The sequence below is a fragment of the Scylla paramamosain genome, chromosome 35 (genome assembly GCF_035594125.1).
Source record: "Scylla paramamosain isolate STU-SP2022 chromosome 35, ASM3559412v1, whole genome shotgun sequence".
Lineage (NCBI taxonomy): Eukaryota > Metazoa > Arthropoda > Malacostraca > Decapoda > Portunidae > Scylla > Scylla paramamosain.
In genome coordinates this window covers 1,045,001-1,064,761 of record NC_087185.1, presented here as the reverse complement: position 1 = coordinate 1,064,761, position 19,761 = coordinate 1,045,001, and the positions used below count along the sequence as shown (strand labels likewise).

At 49.2% G+C, this 19,761-nt stretch overlaps 1 protein-coding gene across 14 annotated transcripts in view; it reads left to right on the top strand.

Moving 5' to 3' along the window:
• Positions 1–1,914: 1,914 nt before the first annotated feature.
• LOC135090487 (vinculin-like) overlaps positions 1,915–19,761 on the top strand; it is a 57,212-nt gene continuing 39,365 nt past the window's right edge. For 11 of the 14 annotated variants that reach the window (XM_063987269.1, XM_063987268.1, XM_063987266.1 and 8 more), the window contains exon 1: positions 1,916–2,068. In XM_063987269.1, the coding sequence (XP_063843339.1) occupies positions 2,012–2,068 (57 nt within the window). In that variant the 5' untranslated portion in view covers positions 1,916–2,011. Of the gene's footprint in view, positions 2,069–19,761 lie in introns of all 14 variants that reach the window. The other 3 variants (XM_063987264.1, XM_063987263.1, XM_063987262.1) reach the window with 1 other exon arrangement.

Genomic DNA, 19,761 nt, shown 5'->3' with positions numbered 1-19,761 from the left:
TTTAGCTAGAGATGAGATGTGAAGTTTCCAGTTCAGATTATAAGTAAAGGACAGACCGAGGATGTTCAGTGTAGAAGAGGGAGACAGTTGAGTGTCATTGAAGAAGAGGGGATAGTTGTCTGGAAGGTTGTGTCGAGTTGATAGATGGAGGAATTGAGTTTTTGAGGCATTGAACAATATCAAGTTTGCTCTGCCCCAATCAGAAATTTTAGAAAGATCAGAAGTCAAGCATTCTGTGGCTTCCCTGCGTGATATGTTTACCTCCGGAAGGGTTGGACGTCTATGAAAAGACATGGAAAAGTGCAGGGTGGTATCATCAGCATAGGAGTGGATAGGACAAGAAGTTTGGTTTAGAAGATCATTAATGAATAATAAGAAGAGAGTGGGTGACAGGACAGAACCCTGAGGAACACCACTGTTAATAGATTTAGGAGAAGAACAGTGACCGTCTACCACAGCAGCAATAGAACGGTCAGAAAGGAAACTTGAGATGAAGTTACAGAGAGAAGGATAGAAACCGTAGGAGGGTAGTTTGGAAATCAAAGCTTTGTGCTAGACTCTATCAAAAGCTTTTGATATGTCCAAGGCAACAGCAAAAGTTTCACCAAAATCTCTAAAAGAGGATGACCAAGACTCAGTAAGGAAAGCCAGAAGATCACCAGTAGAGCGGCCTTGACGGAACCCATACTGGCGATCAGATAGAAGGTTGTGAAGTGATAGATGTTTAAGAATCTTCCTGTTGAGGATAGATTAAAAAACTTTAGATAGGCAGGAAATTAAAGCAATAGGACGGTAGTTTGAGGGATTAGAACGGTCACCCTTTTTAGGAACAGTTGAATGTAGACAAACTTCCAGCAAGAAGGAAAGGTAGATATTGACAGACAGAGCTGAAAGAGTTTGACTAGGCAAGGTGCAAGCACGGAGGCACAATTTCGGAGAACAATAGGAGGGACCCCATCAAGTCCATAAGCCTTCCGAGGGTTTAGGCCAGCGAGGGCATGGAAAACATCATTGCGAAGAATTTTAATACGTGGCATGAAGTAGTCAGAGGGTGGAGGAGAGGGAGGAACAAGCCCAGAATCGTCCAAGGTAGAGTTTTTAGCAAAGGTTTGAGCAAAGAGTTCAGCTTTAGAAATAGATGTGATAGCAGTGGTGCCATCTGGTTGAAATAGAGGAGGGAAAGAAGAAGAAGCAAAGTTATTGGAGATATTTTTGGCTAGATGCCAGAAATCACGAGGGGAGTTAGATTTTGAAAGGTTTTGACATTTTCTGTTAATGAAGGAGTTTTTGGGTAGTTGGAGAATAGACTTAACATGGTTCCGGGCAGGTTACTGCTGAGGTATATCTTTACACTTGAATCTTGTCTTGCCTTACTTCTCTTCATCCTCAAATTTTTCTGCCAAATTAATTCTCTCTCTCTCTCTCTCTCTCTCTCTCTCTCTCTCTCTCTCTCTCTCTCTCTCTCTCTCTCTCTCTCTCTGTCCAGGTTTGACTTAGTTAGCCATCAAAATCGTTTTCTAAAGTAATTGGTAATTCAGGAGTGACGTCGCTATAAGATTTCATTTTCTTATTGTGGAAGATATTTTATTTCATGGTGACGCTTTAAAACAACTAACAAACATATTTTCACGAAGACTGAGAAAATGCATGTGAATAAAGGTATGTAGTCCCGTGGTGAACTGAGAGGCTGATGATGATGATGATGAAATAAGACATGAATGCAAACTAAAATATACAAAACAAATGCACAACATATCTTGAAGTTTCATTCTTTTCTGTGTGTTAATGATTTCTCGGTAATAGATAATTTCAGTCTGTCATGGGGTAGGTTTTGGTGAGGCAGAGAGCTTTTCATAAGAGTGTGGCTGCGCCGTGTGGGAATCACAGCTGTTGCCAAAACAAGCTTGGCTCACTCAGTCTCCTCTTGGCCACCGGTGAGGGAGGGTGTGCTGGCTGTCTTGGATTGGGTTTTATGTTTATTGTGTAGAACTTAAGAACACAGACGTGAAAGATGCCCGTGTTTCACACCAAGACCATCGAGGGCATCCTGGAGCCCGTGGCCCAGCAGGTAAGACCCGTGGTGGCTGCTGTCATCCATGTTAGTGTGTGTGTGTGTGTGTGTGTGTGGCGGCAGCTGATCCGCGGCCTGCTGCCCTGTCTCGCCGCGGCCTGCTGTCCTGCCTCCTGTGCTCACCTGCCGCCGCCGCCCCAAGGCTTCCCTCAGATATGCCATGGAGGTTGGGCGGGGTGGTGCCTGGCTGGCGCCGCCACACCTGGGGGAGCGGCGCGGCGCGGCAGGTGGATCGCCCGGGGACAGGTTCTGTCTCAAGTGATTACCAAGGTGTTGGTGAGGCTGGCGGCGTCATGGCACAGCCTGGTGACGGGAGCGCCGGGGACGTGGGGTCAGGCGAGGCAGCGGGAATGGGGGCGTGGGCGTCTAATCAGGCGGTGGTGTGTGGCGGTGCAGGCGTGCCCACCTGTCACGGCCACAGGGGGTGTCAGGCGCCAGGCACCAGGCGGAACAGGGCCTGCAGGCACTTCGCGGCCTGGCCCGGTCATTACAGCCGCCCTCCTTGACACAGTAACTCACCAGTCAGGCGTGAACGTCGGGTGTCCTGCGTGAACCGCGGCAGTTATCAGGGCGTGAGGGGCAGACCTGGGGACGGCAGCAACAAAAGCGACGGCGGCGCAACGGGTTCGGTAGTGAAGAAGGCACCGCTTCCTGCATCACGTGCATTTCAAGAACATTCATCGCAAGTCATTCCTGAAGGATGTTGTCCGCGTTTTGCGCGTCTTAATCCTCCGTATTGCTCAGGATGTCACGAGCTGAATACTAACAGTCGCGCACCATGTTTACTCCACGCCTACTACGGGTGATGCGGCGCGCCGGGCGTGTTACGGGGATTTGCTTGTTTTAAGGTCTTTATCGCGATTTCTATATGAGCAAGATTTCTATATGAGTCAGTTGCAAGTATCTTGGCTTCTTGTTGGGTATTATTATTTTTTTTTTTAGTCAATTACATTTGGTTGTTTGACACCAAGATTATCCAAAGAAAATTAAAAGCGAACAGGATTCTTGGAACTGTTGTTTATTGTGATGCTTGGAGGACATGTCACTGTACTGTAGATCCGAGTGACAAGAGGTTTATCACATCAAGCCCACGACTGTAATGCCAACTCTAGTGATAATAAACATTTCAGACTTCAGATAGCAGCAGCCGGTTGAGTCTCCTAGATTTTGTATTAATAGGCATGGCCATGTAGTGTGTTATCCATCTGTCGGGATGGAGTCGTGGGATCGAACACACACACACACACACACACACACACACACAAACACACAAACACACACCACGCCCTATTCCTCGTGTCAGAAACCTTTGCTTGATGAGTTTCCCGGGCGTGTCCTGCGGGAGGGAGGGCGGGAGGGTGTGACCTTGGAGTGCAGGATGGCAGGACTGACAGGAGTGGCCCCCGTGAAGAGCGCCTCTGGCATACATACATAAGACGCGCTGACGCTAAGCACCAATTTTTTTTTTTTTTTCAATTTATGTATAGATTTTTTTTTATTTATTTATTTTTTTATCATTACCTTCAGTACGGAAAGGAATCAAATTGTCATGAGTGTTGAGGTGACTCAGTAGCGTTGAGGATGACTTGAGGCAACATAGGCTTTGTAAGTGTTGGATGATTGTCTGACACAGGATGAAGAATTGATAACAGTATCCGTTTATTGAGGGATAGATAGATTAGGTTGGGCTGGGTAACACACACACACACACACACACGTACTGTAATTAACCAACATGGGCGTGGCCGGTATATACACACACACACACACACACACACACACACACACACACACACACACATACAAAGCCCAGGAAACTCGGCTTTTCACCTTAATAACACTGCCGGGAAACTGAACAGCGATAAGAAAAACCTTTCCTGACCTTTGTTATCTTGCCTTCATTACACTGAGTGACTGAGGAGGAGAAGCAGAGGAGGAGTTGTAACTTTAGGACTGTATAGGCACACTCGCATATATTCATAGATATTTTATTGAGCGGAGATAGAATACATTAGTTAACCATACGAACTTAACCTTACAGTATACACATAGATACTTAAACAAGATAAATGCTATGATCAAGTCTGTAGGCCACAAACTTTGATCCTCTAACTAGAAATAAATCAATGACAGTCCCCCTTTCTGATAGCCTTAAATAAGTCAGGATATTATTAATTATTTTACATACGAGCTGGTAAAGAAAAAAAAAAACAATTCGAAAATAAAATGCCTAGTGCTACATGCCACATTGATTAATTGATTCATTCATATTTTATTAATCACACCAAAAATAACATGTACATACACATCATGAATTAGTCCATTAGAAAAGCACATAAGGAGGGCTTCACATTCACACACACACACACACACACACACACACACACACACACACACACACACACACACACACAGGTTATCAAAGAGTACGTGACGGTTTGGGTTTGACTTGCTCCTCTGTTCCTATTTCAGGATATAATTCAGGAGGGTTTCACGATATACATTAAGGAGGGGAGGGGGACAGGAGGGTGTGCGGTGAGCGAGGCCCGTGTCAGGTGTCCATCCCCGCTGTGTGTGTGTGTGTGTGTGTGTGTGTGTGTGTGTGTGTGTGTGTGTGTGTGGAGAAAACCAGTTCTTCCATCTTAATCCCTCATCTACTTTCCTCAACACCACTATAACCACAAACACCACACCCACCACAACCACCATCATCATTCTTTCTCTCTCTCTCTCTCTCTCCCTCTCTCTCCTCTCTCTCTCTCTCTCTCTCTCCTCCTCTCTCTCTCTCTCTCTCTCTCTCTCTCTCTCTCTCTCTCTCTCACTGGGTCAAAGGTCAGAGGTGACGGGCCAGGCTGGTGTGGCAGTGCTGAGTCCCTGCTTCGCACATCAAGGTGAACACGCTAATTGGCGGCCAGCGCAGGTGAACACACACACCTGGGGGCAAAATATAGGTAGATTATGTTAATTAAACCACGTGATTCTGGAAAGAAATATCTGATTATGGAATCAGACAGAGAGAAAAAGACATGATACATAATTTAAATAAGACTCGTATTTAAAAATGCTAAATGTAGGTAGATTTTATTAATTAAGTCACGTAGGTAATGCATTGAAATTAACTGATTATGGAATTAGACGGAGAAAAGAAAAACAGACATGCAATATGATCAAAATAAAACATACCTGCCTATTTCCATCTATCCATAAATTAATGTAGTCTTCCTGTGAACTTCCCCATTGCAATAGCAGCCATTTAGAGGAAAGAAGAGCAAGATATTACTGTCATTGCCTTAACAAAACATACCAATTTCCACGTCCTCTGAATCTTGCAAACCAGTAAGAAAACCAGTAAGAGTACAGAAGAACAAGCCATTACTGGAGTCACGAGTCAGAAAACAACCTGGCGGGCTTAACTTGCCGTCAGGAAGAGCAACGCAGCATTAGTATTTCAACGTGATGTGTTTTATTGGCCACCGCGGCGCCTCGTAATCCGGCCTGGAGTGATGATGGGAGGCTGCCCGGCGTCCCCATACACGTTGACGCGGCGCTGAGAGGCTGTGGGATGCTCCTGACGGCGGCGCTGACGGGATGACGAAGGGTAGGAGAGGAGAGAGAGAGAGAGGAGAGAGAGAGAGAGAGAGAGAGCGAGGAGAGAGAGAGAGAGAGAGAGACTAATAGGGGTTGGTCTTAAGGTCCCGGCCGCCTACCTTTTAGGGCGTGGCCGTGTGTGTGTTTGTGTGTGTGTGTTAACCAGTGTCAGTCAGTCAGCCTTGGTGTTATCTTTTGTTTGTTAATCTGTTTGTTATCTCTCTCTCTCTCTCTCTCTCTCTCTCTCTCTCTCTCTCTCTCTCTCTCTCTCTCTCTCTCTCTCTCTCTCTCTCTCTCTCTCTCTCTCTCTCTCTCTCTCTCTCTCTCTCTCTCTCTCTCTCTCTCTTATCTGTTTCCCATCCCGTCCTCTTCATACTCGCAGGTGCAGGTGTTGTCATGTGAATGCTTGCCCACTTTAATTTTCGCTTTACTTCTCGCTTTATCGCTCGCTTTATTCCTCGCTTTAGTGTTCCAGGCTTTCCTTGATCTCTTTTTGCTCCTTTTTTGTTGAATTCTCTCTCTCCTCTCTCTCTCTCTCCTCTCTCTCTCTCTCCTCTCCTCTTCTCTCTCTCTCTCTCTCTCTCTCTCCTCTCTCTCTCTCTCTCTCCTTGTCTTAAGTGGTGTCGTGTCTTTGTGTGTGGTGTGTGTGTGTGGTGTGTGTGTGGTGTGGTGTGTGTGGGTGTGTGTGTGTGTGTGTGCGTGCTAAGTTGGTATGAATTATGATGCCTGGTTTAGCTCTTGATATTGCGTGTGTGTGTGTGTGTGTGTGTGTGTGTGTGTGTGTGTGTGTGTGTGTGTGTTTGTTTGTTTGTTTGTCAGAAGAGCCTCTGTTGCTATGTGTATCTGTAATGAAAGGTTTAATCTTGTTGGCGGCTGTGGTGGTGGTGGCGGAGGCGGGGAGGTGGTGGTGGTGGTGGCGGAGGCGGAGGTGGTGGTGGTGGTGGTGGTAGTTCTCATGTTTCAAGTGTAGTTATTGTTGTAGGTGTAGTGAGAGTGTAGGAGAGAAGGTGAGTGAGCGGTGGTGATGCTGGTGGTGGTGGTGGTGGTGGTGTTGCTGAGTGGCGACAATGCTCCTATTGTGCTCATGACGGTGGTGGTGGTGGTGGTGGTGGTGGTGGTGTAGCAGTTATTGTTGGTGACTGTGGTGGTGAATATTAAAGTTTGTGTTAATTTTGCTGGTGTGGTAATGGCTTCACAGAGATGATGTTTGTGGTGATGGTGGTAGTAGTGGTGGTGGTGGTGGTGGTGGTGGTGGTGGCTAGACCAGGCGGCGTTTTTGTGCTGTGGGGACTGAGTGGCTGATTGTATGGCTGATTGGCTGATTGTATGGCTGACTGGCTGATTGTATGGCTGATTGGCTGATTGTTTGGCTGACTGGCTGATTGTATGGCTGATTGGCTGATTGTTTGGCTGACTGGCTGATTGTATGGCTGATTGGCTGATTGTTTGGCTGACTGGCTGATTGATGGCTGACTGGCTGATTGTTTGGCTGACTGGCTGATTGTATGGCTGGCTGGCTGATTGTATGGCTGGCTGGCTGATTGTATGGCTGGCTGGCTGATTGTATGGCTGACTGTATGAGTGACTGGCTGACTGTACGAGTGACTGGCTGACTGTCTGATTGTATGGTTGGCTGAATGATTGCATGGCTGGCTGACTGGATGATTATATGGCTGACTGGCTGTATGGCTGGCTGACTGACTGACTGGAAAAATGAATGAGTGGTTGGCTGGCTGGATGACTGGATGGAAGAATGACTGACTGAGCGGCTGACTGACTGACTGACTGATTGAGCGGCTGACTGACTGACTGACTGACTGACTGACTGACTGGCTTAATGACTTGAGGCAGAACGTAAAAAAAAATAAACCTAAAAATATTTCCTCTGCTCAGAAAAAGAGAAAAAAAAAAGAAAAAAAAAAAGCAGAAGCAGATTCTTTTTAACTTTTAGAAGCGACACGATACTCAGCCTGCTTGAAAGAGTTCGCGGAAGGCAGGGTGGTGGTGGTGGTGGTGGTCGTGGTGGTGGTGGTGGTGGGCCTCGTCAGGGTGCTGGGAAGGTGATAGTTAAGCCAAACAGCGTGTCGCCGATAGCCTGCCTCTCGCTCATCATCTGGCTGTGTAACGTGAGGTGCTGTGTGTTATCCTTGTGTGTGTGTGTGTGCGTGTGCGTGTGTGTGTGTGTGTGTGTGGTATACCCTGATGCGGTATTCTATTTTTTTCTTTTCCACCAAGTAATTTAAATATTGATAAACGAGGAAGGGAAAGGGAATGAATTATAAATGTGGTCCCGCAAGAGATGGAAAGTGAAAAACACAGAAAGAAAATAATAAAAGAAAACAATCTTGTATGGACCTTGAGAGTGTGCACGTGACTGGCTGCACCTTATAAAACTTCTAGCCTTTTTGTCGTGATTGTTAGGTTTTTATGTTCACTACTTGTGGTTATTAAACTCTCCCTTTCTGTCTGTATATCTGTGTGTGTGTGTGTGTGTGTGTGTGTGTGTGTGTGTGTGTGTGTGTGCGACTTTTGGAAATTTCTTGGGGAGTTAATGTTTCGCGGTGACTGGCTGGTCCGTCCTGACTCCTCGCCGCCTGTGCTGTGAGTGGTGCTGTGTTATTACAACTGTTACCACTACGTCTTGCTCCCTGCTGCTGCCGCCACCACCCACCACCACCACCACTACTACCACCACCACCCACCACCACCACCACTACTACCACTACTACCGCCACTACTACTACTACTAATACTATTTGTCAAGTCTTTAGTAAGCCTCGGTGAGTCAGTAGATGAGATTTTCCTCCTCCTCCTCCTCCTCCTACTACTACTACTACTACTACTACTACTACTACTACTACTACTACTACTACTACTACTACTACTACTACTACTACTACTACTACCACCACCACCACCACCACCACCACCACCACCACCACCACTACTACTACTACTACTACTACTACTACTACTACTACTACTACTACTACTACTACTACTCTCCAAGCCTTCAGTGAGTGAATGGGTGAGTGCGTGGGGCGTCGCGGAGTCACGCATCCATCACGGGCAGCGTTACGTGAAGGGATTTGCCTAAAGAGGAAAGCTTTGCGCAGAGTACGAGGTGTGTCATTAAAGTTCCAGGACTGGCGTCCTAAAAGATGAATTTCAAACCCAAGCCACAAACCACCATATTTCCCCTTCAAAGTAATCCTTCTGGAGTATACAACTGCGCTCCCAACCCTCTACAGTCACTAATCTTTTTCTTACGTGCTTTTAAAATCATGTCCTCTGTTGCAGGTCGTTTAACAATGAGCGCTGAACAGCGAACAAACTTGAAGTTTTTGGTGCAGTTGGGGAAAACGCCGTCAGAAGCACTGGGTATGCTGCAAAAAGTGTACGGGGATGAGACAATGTCACGCTCACGTGTTTTTGAGTGGTGCAAGAGGTTCAAAGAGGGCCGGGAGGACGTGGAAGATGACCCCAGGAGTGGAAGACCCTCAACGAGCAGGAATGAGGCCAATGTTGAGCGTGTCAAGCAGATGGTGCGTGACGATCGTCGGTTGACTGTTCGAAAGATCGCAGATGAGCTTGGCATGAACCACAACAGCGTGTGGAAGATTATCACTGAAGATCTGGGCATGCGGAAAGTCTGTGCGAAGATGGTGCCGAGACTCCTGAACGATGACCAGAAGGGACGACGCATGCAGGTGTGTCAGGACATCCTCGAGCGTCTGGAAACTGAACCAGACTTGCTCAGGAGAGTCATCACCGGCGATGAGTCCTGGGTATTTGAGTACGACCCGGAGACCAAACGCCAGAGCCTTCAATGGAAGAGTCCGGCGTCGCCACGGCCGAAGAAAGCAAGGCAGTCCAGGTCCAGCTTCAAGGTCATGTTGATCGCTTTCTTCGATGTGAGGGGCATCGTCCACTGCGAGTTCTTGCCACAGGGCCAGACAGTCAACCAAAATGTGTACAAAGAAGTACTGCGGCGTCTGCTTCGTGCAGTGCGCGAGAAGAGGCGGGAGTTGTGGCAGGGCAACTCGTGGCTGCTTCACCACGACAATGCGCCTGCTCACAATGCCCTGAGCATCAGAGAGTTCTTGGCCAAGAAGAACATCGCCGTGCTGGAGCAACCGCCCTACTCACCTGACCTCGCTCCGTGCGACTTCTTCCTCTTCCCCAAGCTCAAGGAGGTCATGAAGGGGACCCGTTTTGATGATGCGGACGACATCAAAAAGGCCGTGACGACGGAGCTGAGGAGCATCCCGCAAGAATCCTTCCAGCAGTGCATGCAAGCCTGGCAGAGAAGGATGGACAAGTGCATGCGGTGCCAGGGGGATTACTTCGAAGGAGATAACCTATAGTTTGTAGCCTGGATGTGAAATAAAACTTGTGTGGCACCAGTCCTGGAACTTTAATGACACACCTCGTAATGAGTCAGGCGGAGAGGCAGGTGGCGGCGCTGACGGGGTGACAGGTGGCAGGTCGTGGCAGAGCGCGGCAGGGTAACCAGGGGCGTGACAGGTAGCAGGGCGCGGCATGGGGGACGGTGGCCAGGTCCTTGGTGGGTACGGGGGTCGCGGGGCACGTGCGTGTGGCCCTGACAGTGGCGTGCGTTGTGGGGGGACGTAGGGGGGACGTGCTGGCCTTGCCTGGGGTAGTGTTGCGTCAGTGGACAGGCGGGTCGGTGGCTGCCCTAATACGCCCCGCGCCTTGCCCCGCATGCTGGTATTCGGCCCTTATAAGGCCGCGCCACGAGGACCCCGCCCCGTGACGCGCCGCCTGCCAGGATGCCCAGGCGTGACGTCATCCCGTGCAACCAATGGCAGGTGCCGCAGTGCGTGGCGTCAGCGCTGCTCAGCCAGTGAGGCGCTGCTGCGCTGATGTCACCCTGCCCGGCCAGGGGGCGTGACGTCACCTGATGTGGCCGCAGGTGTGTGGCGGCGACGCGCGCATGTACACACGACCGTCCTGATGATGCTGTGCACGCGGCCAGGCTGTGGCCAGGCTGCAGGCGTGTGTTGGTGTGAGTCCAGCCTGCGGGGGCGGCAGGCTGGGGTGAGGCGGGTGGGGTGTCAACGCCCGCCGGGTGAAGGCACCATTCAGAGGACCAGGCCAGGCCAGGCCAGGGTGCCGTGGCCTGTCACTACCCGCGGCGCTGCCATCCCTCCTCCTCCTCCTCCCCTCCTCCTCCCATCACCACTACCACCCCTCCTCCACCATCACCACTACCTTCCCACCCCCTCCTCTTCCTCTACCACCACTATCACCACCTTCCCTCCTCCTCCTCCTCCTCCTCCTCCTCCTCCTCCTCCTCCTCCTCCTCCTCCTCCTCTTCCATCACCATAGGAATGCATCCCGGTGTGTGGAGGCGGCGGGGTGGCGGGGCCCACAGTGAGGGTGCCTGGGTGCCAGGATGCCTGGGTGCCGGGGGTGCCTGGGTGCCAGGATGCCTGGGTGCCAGGATGCCTGGGTGCCGGATGGACCCACGCCCGGCACCTGCAGGGGGGAGGTGGAAGATGGGGGGTCTCCATTTGGTTAGGTGATACTTCCCCCCCACCCTTCCCTCCCTCTCTTATCCTCACCCAAGCACCTCTCCCCCCTCCTATCACTGATGGACATTTAATTTATCATGCATTGCGTGTGTGTGTGCGTCCGTGCGTGTGCGTCCGTGTGTGTGTGTGTGTGTGTGTGTGTGTGTGTGTGTGTGTGTGTGTGTGTGTGTGTGTGTATGTGTGTGTGTGTGTGTTTTGTTCCTCGTGTTTGTTAGTTTGTCCACCCATGCGTGTGTGTGTGTGTACGTGTGTTTTCAGTGTGTACGCTTTTGGTCATGAGATAGTGTGTGTGTGTGTGTGTGTGTGTTAGGTGATATCCCCTTCCCGTGTGTGTGTGTGTGTGTGTGTGTGTAACCTTGGGCGTAGGAGTGAGATGTGGGCGTGTGTGGGCGCGCGATGCTGGGCGTTGACGAGTGACAATTCGGGCGTGTTTTTGAGTGCTGTGGTACTGTGGGCGGTGAAAGGCTTCTGAATATGGTGGTGGTGGTGGTGGTGGTGAGGGTGGTCAGGGTGATGGTGGTGGTGTGATAGAGGCAGTTATAGTAAGGGTTAAGATGGTGCTGATGTTGATAGTGATGATGGTGATAGGAGGTAGTAATAGTGACGGTGGTGGTGGTGGTAGTGGTGGTGGTAGTGGTGGTGGTAGTAGTAGTGTATGTAGTAGTGGTTGTAATGGTAATGAAACGGGTATTGATAGAGGTGGTGATAGTCATAATGGTGGTGATGATGATAGTGATGATAACAGAGGCAGTAACAGTGACGGTGGCAGTGATGATAGGAGTAGTGATCAGGGCGTGATGGTGGTGGTGATGGTGGTGGTGACAGGTATTAGTAGTAAGGGTAGTAGGGGTGGTGGTGGTGACACCTGCATGGCTCCCTCAGAATTTGCTTAGAACCCTGAAAATTTTTGCGCGAAGTTAGTATCGGATTAAGGGAAATACAGGAGCGCTTTGCATAATGAAATTTGGCCCTGAGGTTTAGTTAAGGGAGCGGGGAGGGGGTGGGGGGAGGATAGGCGTGAGGGGTGAAGGGAGGCCGGCTGATAGACAGACAAACAGCGACAGATAGATAGATAAACAGATAAGCTACAAAAATACTCATCTCCACTATGATTATAAAAATGCTTCATGCTTACGTATCTTAAACAGAATATAAATTAAACGCTAAATTACAGGAAGTGACGGTGAGGGACTGGCTGAGTGAGGGGTGAGAGGACGGGTGGAGGGAATGAGTGGTGGGCTGGGAAATGACTGGGTGATGGGTGACATGAATAAGAATTACCAACGAAGGCAAAAATAAATGGATAAATGAATGAGGTAGATGGGAGAAGAAGGAGAGGAAGGCAAGGAAAGGAAAGAAGAAGAAGTGGAGAAGTTGGCAAGTGGAATTTAGGTGAAGAATGAGAACGGAAGGAAACGACGAGGTGGATGATAACACAAATAGGACGGAAGGAAATGGAGTAAGAACAGATAAGTGGATGAACATAGATGAATAAAGAACAAGGATGATTACACAGTGAATCAATGGATGCGCGACAGAAGGAAGGAGAGGAAAAATTAAGACACATGAAGGAGGAATCGAATAAAAGACAGGTCCGGAAAAAAAATGGTGTTTCGGGAAATTAATCGTGAAGGAATGAAGGGAAAAATGGAAAAAAAGAAGGAAAACTCGATATGAGAAGAGGAAAGCCGATAGTAAGAAGACGGCATTTCTTTGTTTCTGGGAAGTTAATTGTTTGAGAGAGAGAGAGAGAGAGAGAGAGAGAGAGAGAGAGAGAGAGAGAGAGAGAGAGAGAGAGAGAGAGAGAGAGGGTGGGTGGGTAAGTATATATATATAGACAATTTGTTAAGTAATTATAAGTAAGAAGGAGTAGTAGGAGGAGGAGGAGGAGGAGGGGAAAGGAGGAGGTCGTAGTGGAAGAAAAAGAGAAAAATTTAGGCCGAGGAGGTTAATGAGAGAGAGAGAGAGAGAGAGAGAGAGAGAGAGAGAGAGCGAGAGAGAGAGAGAGAGAGAAAGAGAGAGAGAGAGAGCGTGTACCGTAAGCATACATCGGGTGTCTGCGAAGCGACGAAAAATGGGTAGGAAAGTTCACCCTTAAGGAAGACTAGAAACACCCAGTATTAAGGGGGAGGGGTCCAGGGCGGCCAGGGACGAGGCGGGGAGACTGTAGAGTGACCCAGACAGCGGCGGAGACCCGTATTCTGAAACTATTTGCTCTCATCACGACCATTTTCCAAGGCCACAGAGGTGATTAGCCGCGTTCCCAAGGGTGTTTCTCCTGCGAGTAATGTAGAAATCTTGATCACCCGTCACTAGAACCGTAAAAACACCCTTAAAAACCCGTGCTACTTCTACTGGAAAGGTGCGGCCAGAAGTGCTGCAGAATATGGAGCTCTTGAGACTAGCCAGGTAAACAGTGACGCGGGGACTGGTGTGGGAGGCTGGCTGGCTGGCTGGCTGGAGGTGTTCAGTAGGGAAGGTTTGGAGTCGTAAGGCAAAGATGACAAGTAGAATTTTGATATAAGAAAGTAAGGGATGCTGAAAGAAATTGTATGCAAGGTTAGTGGTGTTTATTAGGAGATATTTGCAATGATTCAGAAGGCAAAAGACCAGTAGAATTTTAACACTGGAAAATAACTTGAGCTGGGGGAAAGTGGAACGCAGGGGTGACTGTTTAGTAAAGACACGTAGAGAAATCGCAACTTAAGGATATAGGGGTTGGTGCAGGGAGTCACCAGGCCTACACGTGGCAGTCTCTGTAGAAAATATGACTCCTTATGTAAATGTCGTGAGAAGAATGTGCACAGTTACAAAAATAAAAGAGAAGAAAATAGAAGAAAATACAGTAATAATTTTTGAGTGTACCAATGGAAATAAAAATGATAAAAAAGGATTATTATTGAGTAATTCCCAAGGGCTGGACTGAGAGTGTAGGATGGTGAAGCATGCAAGGAGTCCTGTGTGGAGGCGTGTCCTGGGGGGAAGGGTGCAGGGAGGGCTTGTGTTAAGAGAAGGGACGGAGATGTGTGTGTGTGTGTGTGTGAGAGAGAGAGAGAGAGAGAGAGAGTGAGAGTGAGAAAGAAAGAGAGAGAAAGAAAAGTATCGAAAAGGAGAAAATAATTAACCCCCTCTCTCTCTCTCTCTCTCTCTCTCTCTCTCTCTCTCTCTCTCTCTCTCTCTCTCTCTCTCTCTCTCTCTCTCTCTCTCGGTATATTTAGAATATTTTGTCCCCATTGGCCAGACCTTTCCCCCATCCCCTTTACGCAACTCTCTCTCTCTCTCTCTCTCTCTCTCTCTCTCTCTCTCTCTCTCTCTCTCTCTCTCTCTCTCTCTCTCTCTCTCTCGTTGCAGGTGTATTTGGGAGAGTGACAGGTGTGTGGGAGAGGGGAGAGAGGGAGAGGTGAGAGAGAGGGAGAGTGCCAGCTGGTGTGGGCGGGATGGAGGGAGAGAGAGAGGGGGAGAGGGCGTAGGAGTAGCGAGTGGAGGGCGTGGGGGGCGGGGGTCATTTGCCAGGTGTGGGCGGGCAGGCAGTACTCTCTCTCTCTCTCTCTCTCTCTCTCTCTCTCTCTCTCTCTCTCTCTCTCTCTCTCTCTCTCTCTCTCGATTTATTTATTCTCATTTCTCTCTCTTGAATTCTTACTAATACCTGAATATATAGTAATAATAATAATAATAATAATAACAACAACAACAACAACAACAACAACACTAATTAATGATAGTGACCTTTCTATGGTGTTTAAATATGGATCATAAAATTTGTAAGGGCACCAGTAGTGGTGGTGGTGGTGGTAGTGATGGTGGTGGTGGTGGTGATGGTGGTGGTGGTGGTGGTGATGGTGGTGGTGGTGGTGGTGGTGGTGATATTGAGGGCAGCAATACAAAGGGTGAAAGTACTATGTGTGTATGTGCGTGTGTGCTTGAGAGAGAGAGAGAGAGAGAGAGAGAGAGAGAGAGAGAGAGAGAGAGAGAGAGAGAGAGAGAGAGAGAGAGAAATCTTAAGTTTGAGCACGTATTCTCTCAATCTTGCATGTAATGTTACTCAGTACTCTCTCTCTCTCTCTCTCTCTCTCTCTCTCTCTCTCTCTCTCTCTCTCTCTCTCTCTCTCTCTCTCTAAGTGGCTTCATATTTTTCCTGGCAGTACTAGAAAGTCGCAAAAAAGAGAGAGAGAGAGAGAGAGAGAGAGAGAGAGAGAGAGAGAGAGAGAGAGAGAGAGAGAGAGAGAGAGATTCATGGGAAGGAGTGAAAGTTAAGGTCATTTCACAAGAGCTAGAGAGAGAGAGAGAGAGAGAGAGAGAGAGAGAGAGAGAGAGAGAGAGAGAGAGAGAGAGAGAGAGAAGGAATTTTCAGGGGGTGAGGGAGAGGAAGAGGGGAGGATGTGGGGAGGTGAAAGGGAGGAAGAGGAAGAATTAACGAAATGGAAGGGAAGGAGGAGGAGGAGGAGGAGGAGGAGGAGGAGGAGGAGAAAGGCCGTCACGAAATTAATAAATGAATAGAGAAGGTGGAATGCGAGGAGGAGGAGGAGGAGGAGGAGGAGGAGGAGGAGGAGGAGGAGGAGGAGGAGAACACCTTTCACCTGAGGCTCCGTCACAGGTGTGCAAGATGACAACCAACGCACGAACGAACGGTGTGTGTGTGTGTGTGTGTGTGTGTGTGTGTGTGTGTGTGTGTGTGTGTGTGTGTGTGTGTGTGTGCATGTTTGTGTCCTTGTGTCCTTACTGTCTGCCCCCGTACACTTATCTCTCTCTCTCTCTCTCTCTCTCTCTCTCTCTCTCTCTCTCTCGTAAAAAAAAATATATGACAAAAATAAGATTGAGGACGAATGCAGGGAATGTCAGGGGAAGAGGAGGAGGAGGAGGAGGAGGAGGAAGACTTCATGGAATGCTTTCAGGGAGACAATAATGGCGGCGATACGTCATTCATTCCCCTCATTCCTCTCCCTCTCTCCCCTCTCCCTCTCTCCCTCTCCCTCTCCCTCTCTCCTCTCTCTCTCCCCTTTTCCTCCTCTCTCTCTCTCTCTCTCTCTCTCTCTCTCTCTCTCTCTCTCTCTCTCTCTCTCTCTCTCTCTCTCTCTCTCTCTCTCTTCTCCCCTTTACTATGCTCTACAGACTACAGTGAAATGCGAACTCTGTCTCTCTCTCTCTCTCTCTCTCTCTCTCTCTCTCTCTCTCTCTCTCTCTCTCTCTCTCTCTCTCTCTCTCTCTCTCTCTCTCTCTCTCTCTCTCTCTCTCTGAAGTGGAGGGAGAAAGAAGGAAGGGGATAAAAGATAATAAAGGAAGGAAGGAAGATCATGAAGGAGGGAGACAAAACAACCTTCCTTCCTTCCTTCCTTCCTTCCTTCCTTCCTTCCTTCCTTCCTTCCTTCCTTCCTTCCTTCGTATTTAATTTTCTCTTTCTCACTTTCTTCCTCTCTTCTCTCAAATTCTCACTTTCTGTGTTTTCTATCTTAGCGCATCAGTCTTCCTCCTCCTCCTCCTCCTCCTCCTCCTCCTCCTCCTCCTCTTCCTCTTCCTCTTCCTCTTCCTCTTCCTCCTCTTCCTCCTTCACCTCTTCCTCCTCCTCCTCCTCCTGCTCGGTTTGTTAATGCAGTGTCAACATTCTATGATTTTGATGAGGCTAGGTGGGGGGAGGGTGCAGGGGTGAGTCTCTCTCTCTCTCTCTCTCTCTCTCTCTCTCTCTCTCTCTCTCTCTCTCTCTCTCTCTCTCTCTCTCTCTCTCTCTCTTGCTGCATTACCTCGGATTGCTTATCTGTGTGTGTGTGTGTGTGTGTGTGTGTGTGTGTGTGTGTGTGTGTGTGTGTGTGTGTGTGTGTGTGTCGGTCTGTGAAGGTTTAATTACACTTGGGTTGGCGCGCCTGTGGGGGTCTGGTATGGAGGAGGAGAAGGAGGAGGAGGAAGAGGAAGAGGTGGCGGAGGAAACGGAGCAGAGGAAGGAAAAGAGGTGGAAAGTGAAATGGTGAGTCACCGAGGAAAGAGAGAGAGAGAGAGAGAGAGAGAGAGAGAGAGAGAGAGAGAGAGAGAGAGAGAGAGAGAGTTCCTTCACAGGCTGCTTTGTTCCCTTGGTCTGTCATATCGGTACACCAAATTACATGCACTCCTCCTCCTCCTCCTCCTCCTCCTCCTCCTCCTCCTCCTCCTCCTCCTCCTCCTCCTCCTCCTCCACCTCCTCCTCCTGCGGTCGTGGTTTCAAGTCGTCCTCTGCGGCGGTGGTAGTGGTGGTGGTGGTGGTGGTGGTGGCGGCGGTGGCGGTGGTGGTGGTAGTGGACACACCTGGCTTGGTATACCTGGCTGGGTTTTGCCTCACCTAAATTACATGTGTGTGGCGGGCGAGGTGTGGCAGAGTACCTGGGGCCACTGGGGGGTCTATGGGTGTCCTGTGGTGGCCTACTGGTGTCCTGGTATCCTGTGGTAGTGGGGACGTGGCGGGCAGGATACACGAGTCCTATCATTTGGCTTCTGAAGGAGAGGAAAGGTCCTTTGTCCTCATGTCCTTAGGGTTGGAGGAGGAGGAGGAGGAGGAGGAGGAAGACAGCACTGAAGGATGACATGAGCCTGAGGGAGGGTGAAGGATCTGTAATCACGTATCCTACAAGACACATGAGTAGGGCCCTTTATCCTACAACAGACATGAGTAGGGGTCTTGTAGGACTGAAAATACAACACAGGAAGTTAAGGACACAAGTTTGAAGGAGGGTGAAGGATCTGTAATCTGCATCCTACAACAGACATGAGTAGGACCCTTGTAGGACTGAAAATACAGTATAGGAAGTTAAGGACACAAGCCTGAAGGAGGGTGAAGGATCTTTAATGACGTATCCTACAAGGGACGTGATTAGAAGAGTCGCAGGAGTGAAAATACAGTACAGGAAGTTAAGGACACAAGCTTGAAGGAGGAAGAAGGACTTATCCCACGTATCCTGTGAGCGTGATGCATAGGAGCCTCGTGGGGAGTGTAGGAGTGAAGGACATGAGGAACACGTGCTGGGGGGAATGCACAGGAGTGGAAGTGGAGGAGTGGAAGTGCAATACAGGAAGTTCACTCTTTCTGCTGTGGTCGCCTCTTGTTAAAACTGAGCTCGCTGTGGTAAATGATGGACGAACGTGAAGGAAACAAAATATGAATAAGAATTTTATCTTTGCCAAGTAACTGAAGCACGTATTTTACAGTACGGGTTTTTTAAAAGTCGTAGATGATTATGAAAAAGATTGATTGGCAGTGAAAGGGTTAAGGACGCAGGCATGAAGGAGAAAAAAGGAGTTATTCCCACGTATCCTTAGACAGAAATACACAGGACTCTCGTAGGATTAACAACACCATCAAGTTAATGACACAAGCTTGAAGGAGGCAGAAGGGCTTGTCTACACGTATCCTATGACAGGGAAGCGTAGGAGTGTGGCAGGAGTGTGGGAGTGAAGGACATCAGTGTGGAAATCCTGCAGGAACACGTGGCTGCGTCGTAAATCAGGAGTGTGGACAGGGAGAGGCGCCCCCGATTAAAGCAGCCGTGTGTGTATGTGCAGGTGTGGAGGAAGAGGAGGAAGAGGAGGAGGAGGAGGAGTGGTAAGAGAGACGGGTACTGTTGGATATTTATGGTTGGGGGCGTGAGTCACAGTGGCCACCTACACTCCTCCTCCTCCTCCTCCTCCTCCTCCTCCTCCTCCTCCTCCTCCTCCTCCTCCTCCTCCTCCTCCTCCTCCTCCTCCTGGACTTAACGTTAAACCCCAAAAATCGTTGACTTCCATATTTTGCAAACTTTTCAATCCTCACTCGATTCTCTTTACGCCGAGTCATAACCTCCTCCTCCTCCTCCTCCTCCTCCTCCTCCTCCTCCTCCTCCTCCTCCTCCTCCTCTTCCTCTTCCCCGGGTGTTGGCAGGGAGGTCAGCGTTGCAGGGGTGTTGGTGTTGGCATGAAAATGGAGGAGGAAGAGGAGGAGGATGAATAAGAAGAGGAGGAAGAGGAGAAGGAAGAGGAAGAGGAGGATGAAGAAGATAAGGAGAAGGAGGAGGAGGAGGAAGAGGTGGAGGTACTCCGGGTACTTACTGACGGTGAGCTATTTCTCTCTCTCTCTCTCTCTCTCTCTCTCTCTCTCTCTCTCTCTCTCTCTCTCTCTCTCTTTCTCGATGGGAAATACGAGGTGTGTCATTAAAGTTCCAGGACTGGTGCCACACAAGTTTTATTTCACATCCAGGCTACAAACTATAGGTTATCTCCTTCGAAGTAATCCCCCTGGCACCGCATGCACTTGTCCATCCTTCTCTGCCAGGCTTGCATGCACTGCTGGAAGGATTCTTGCGGGATGCTCCTCAGCTCCGTCGTCACGGCCTTTTTGATGTCGTCCGCATCATCAAAACGGGTCCCCTTCATGACCTCCTTGAGCTTGGGGAAGAGGAAGAAGTCGCACGGAGCGAGGTCAGGTGAGTAGGGCGGTTGCTCCAGCACGGCGATGTTCTTCTTGGCCAAGAACTCTCTGATGCTCAGGGCATTGTGAGCAGGCGCATTGTCGTGGTGAAGCAGCCACGAGTTGCCCTGCCACAACTCCCG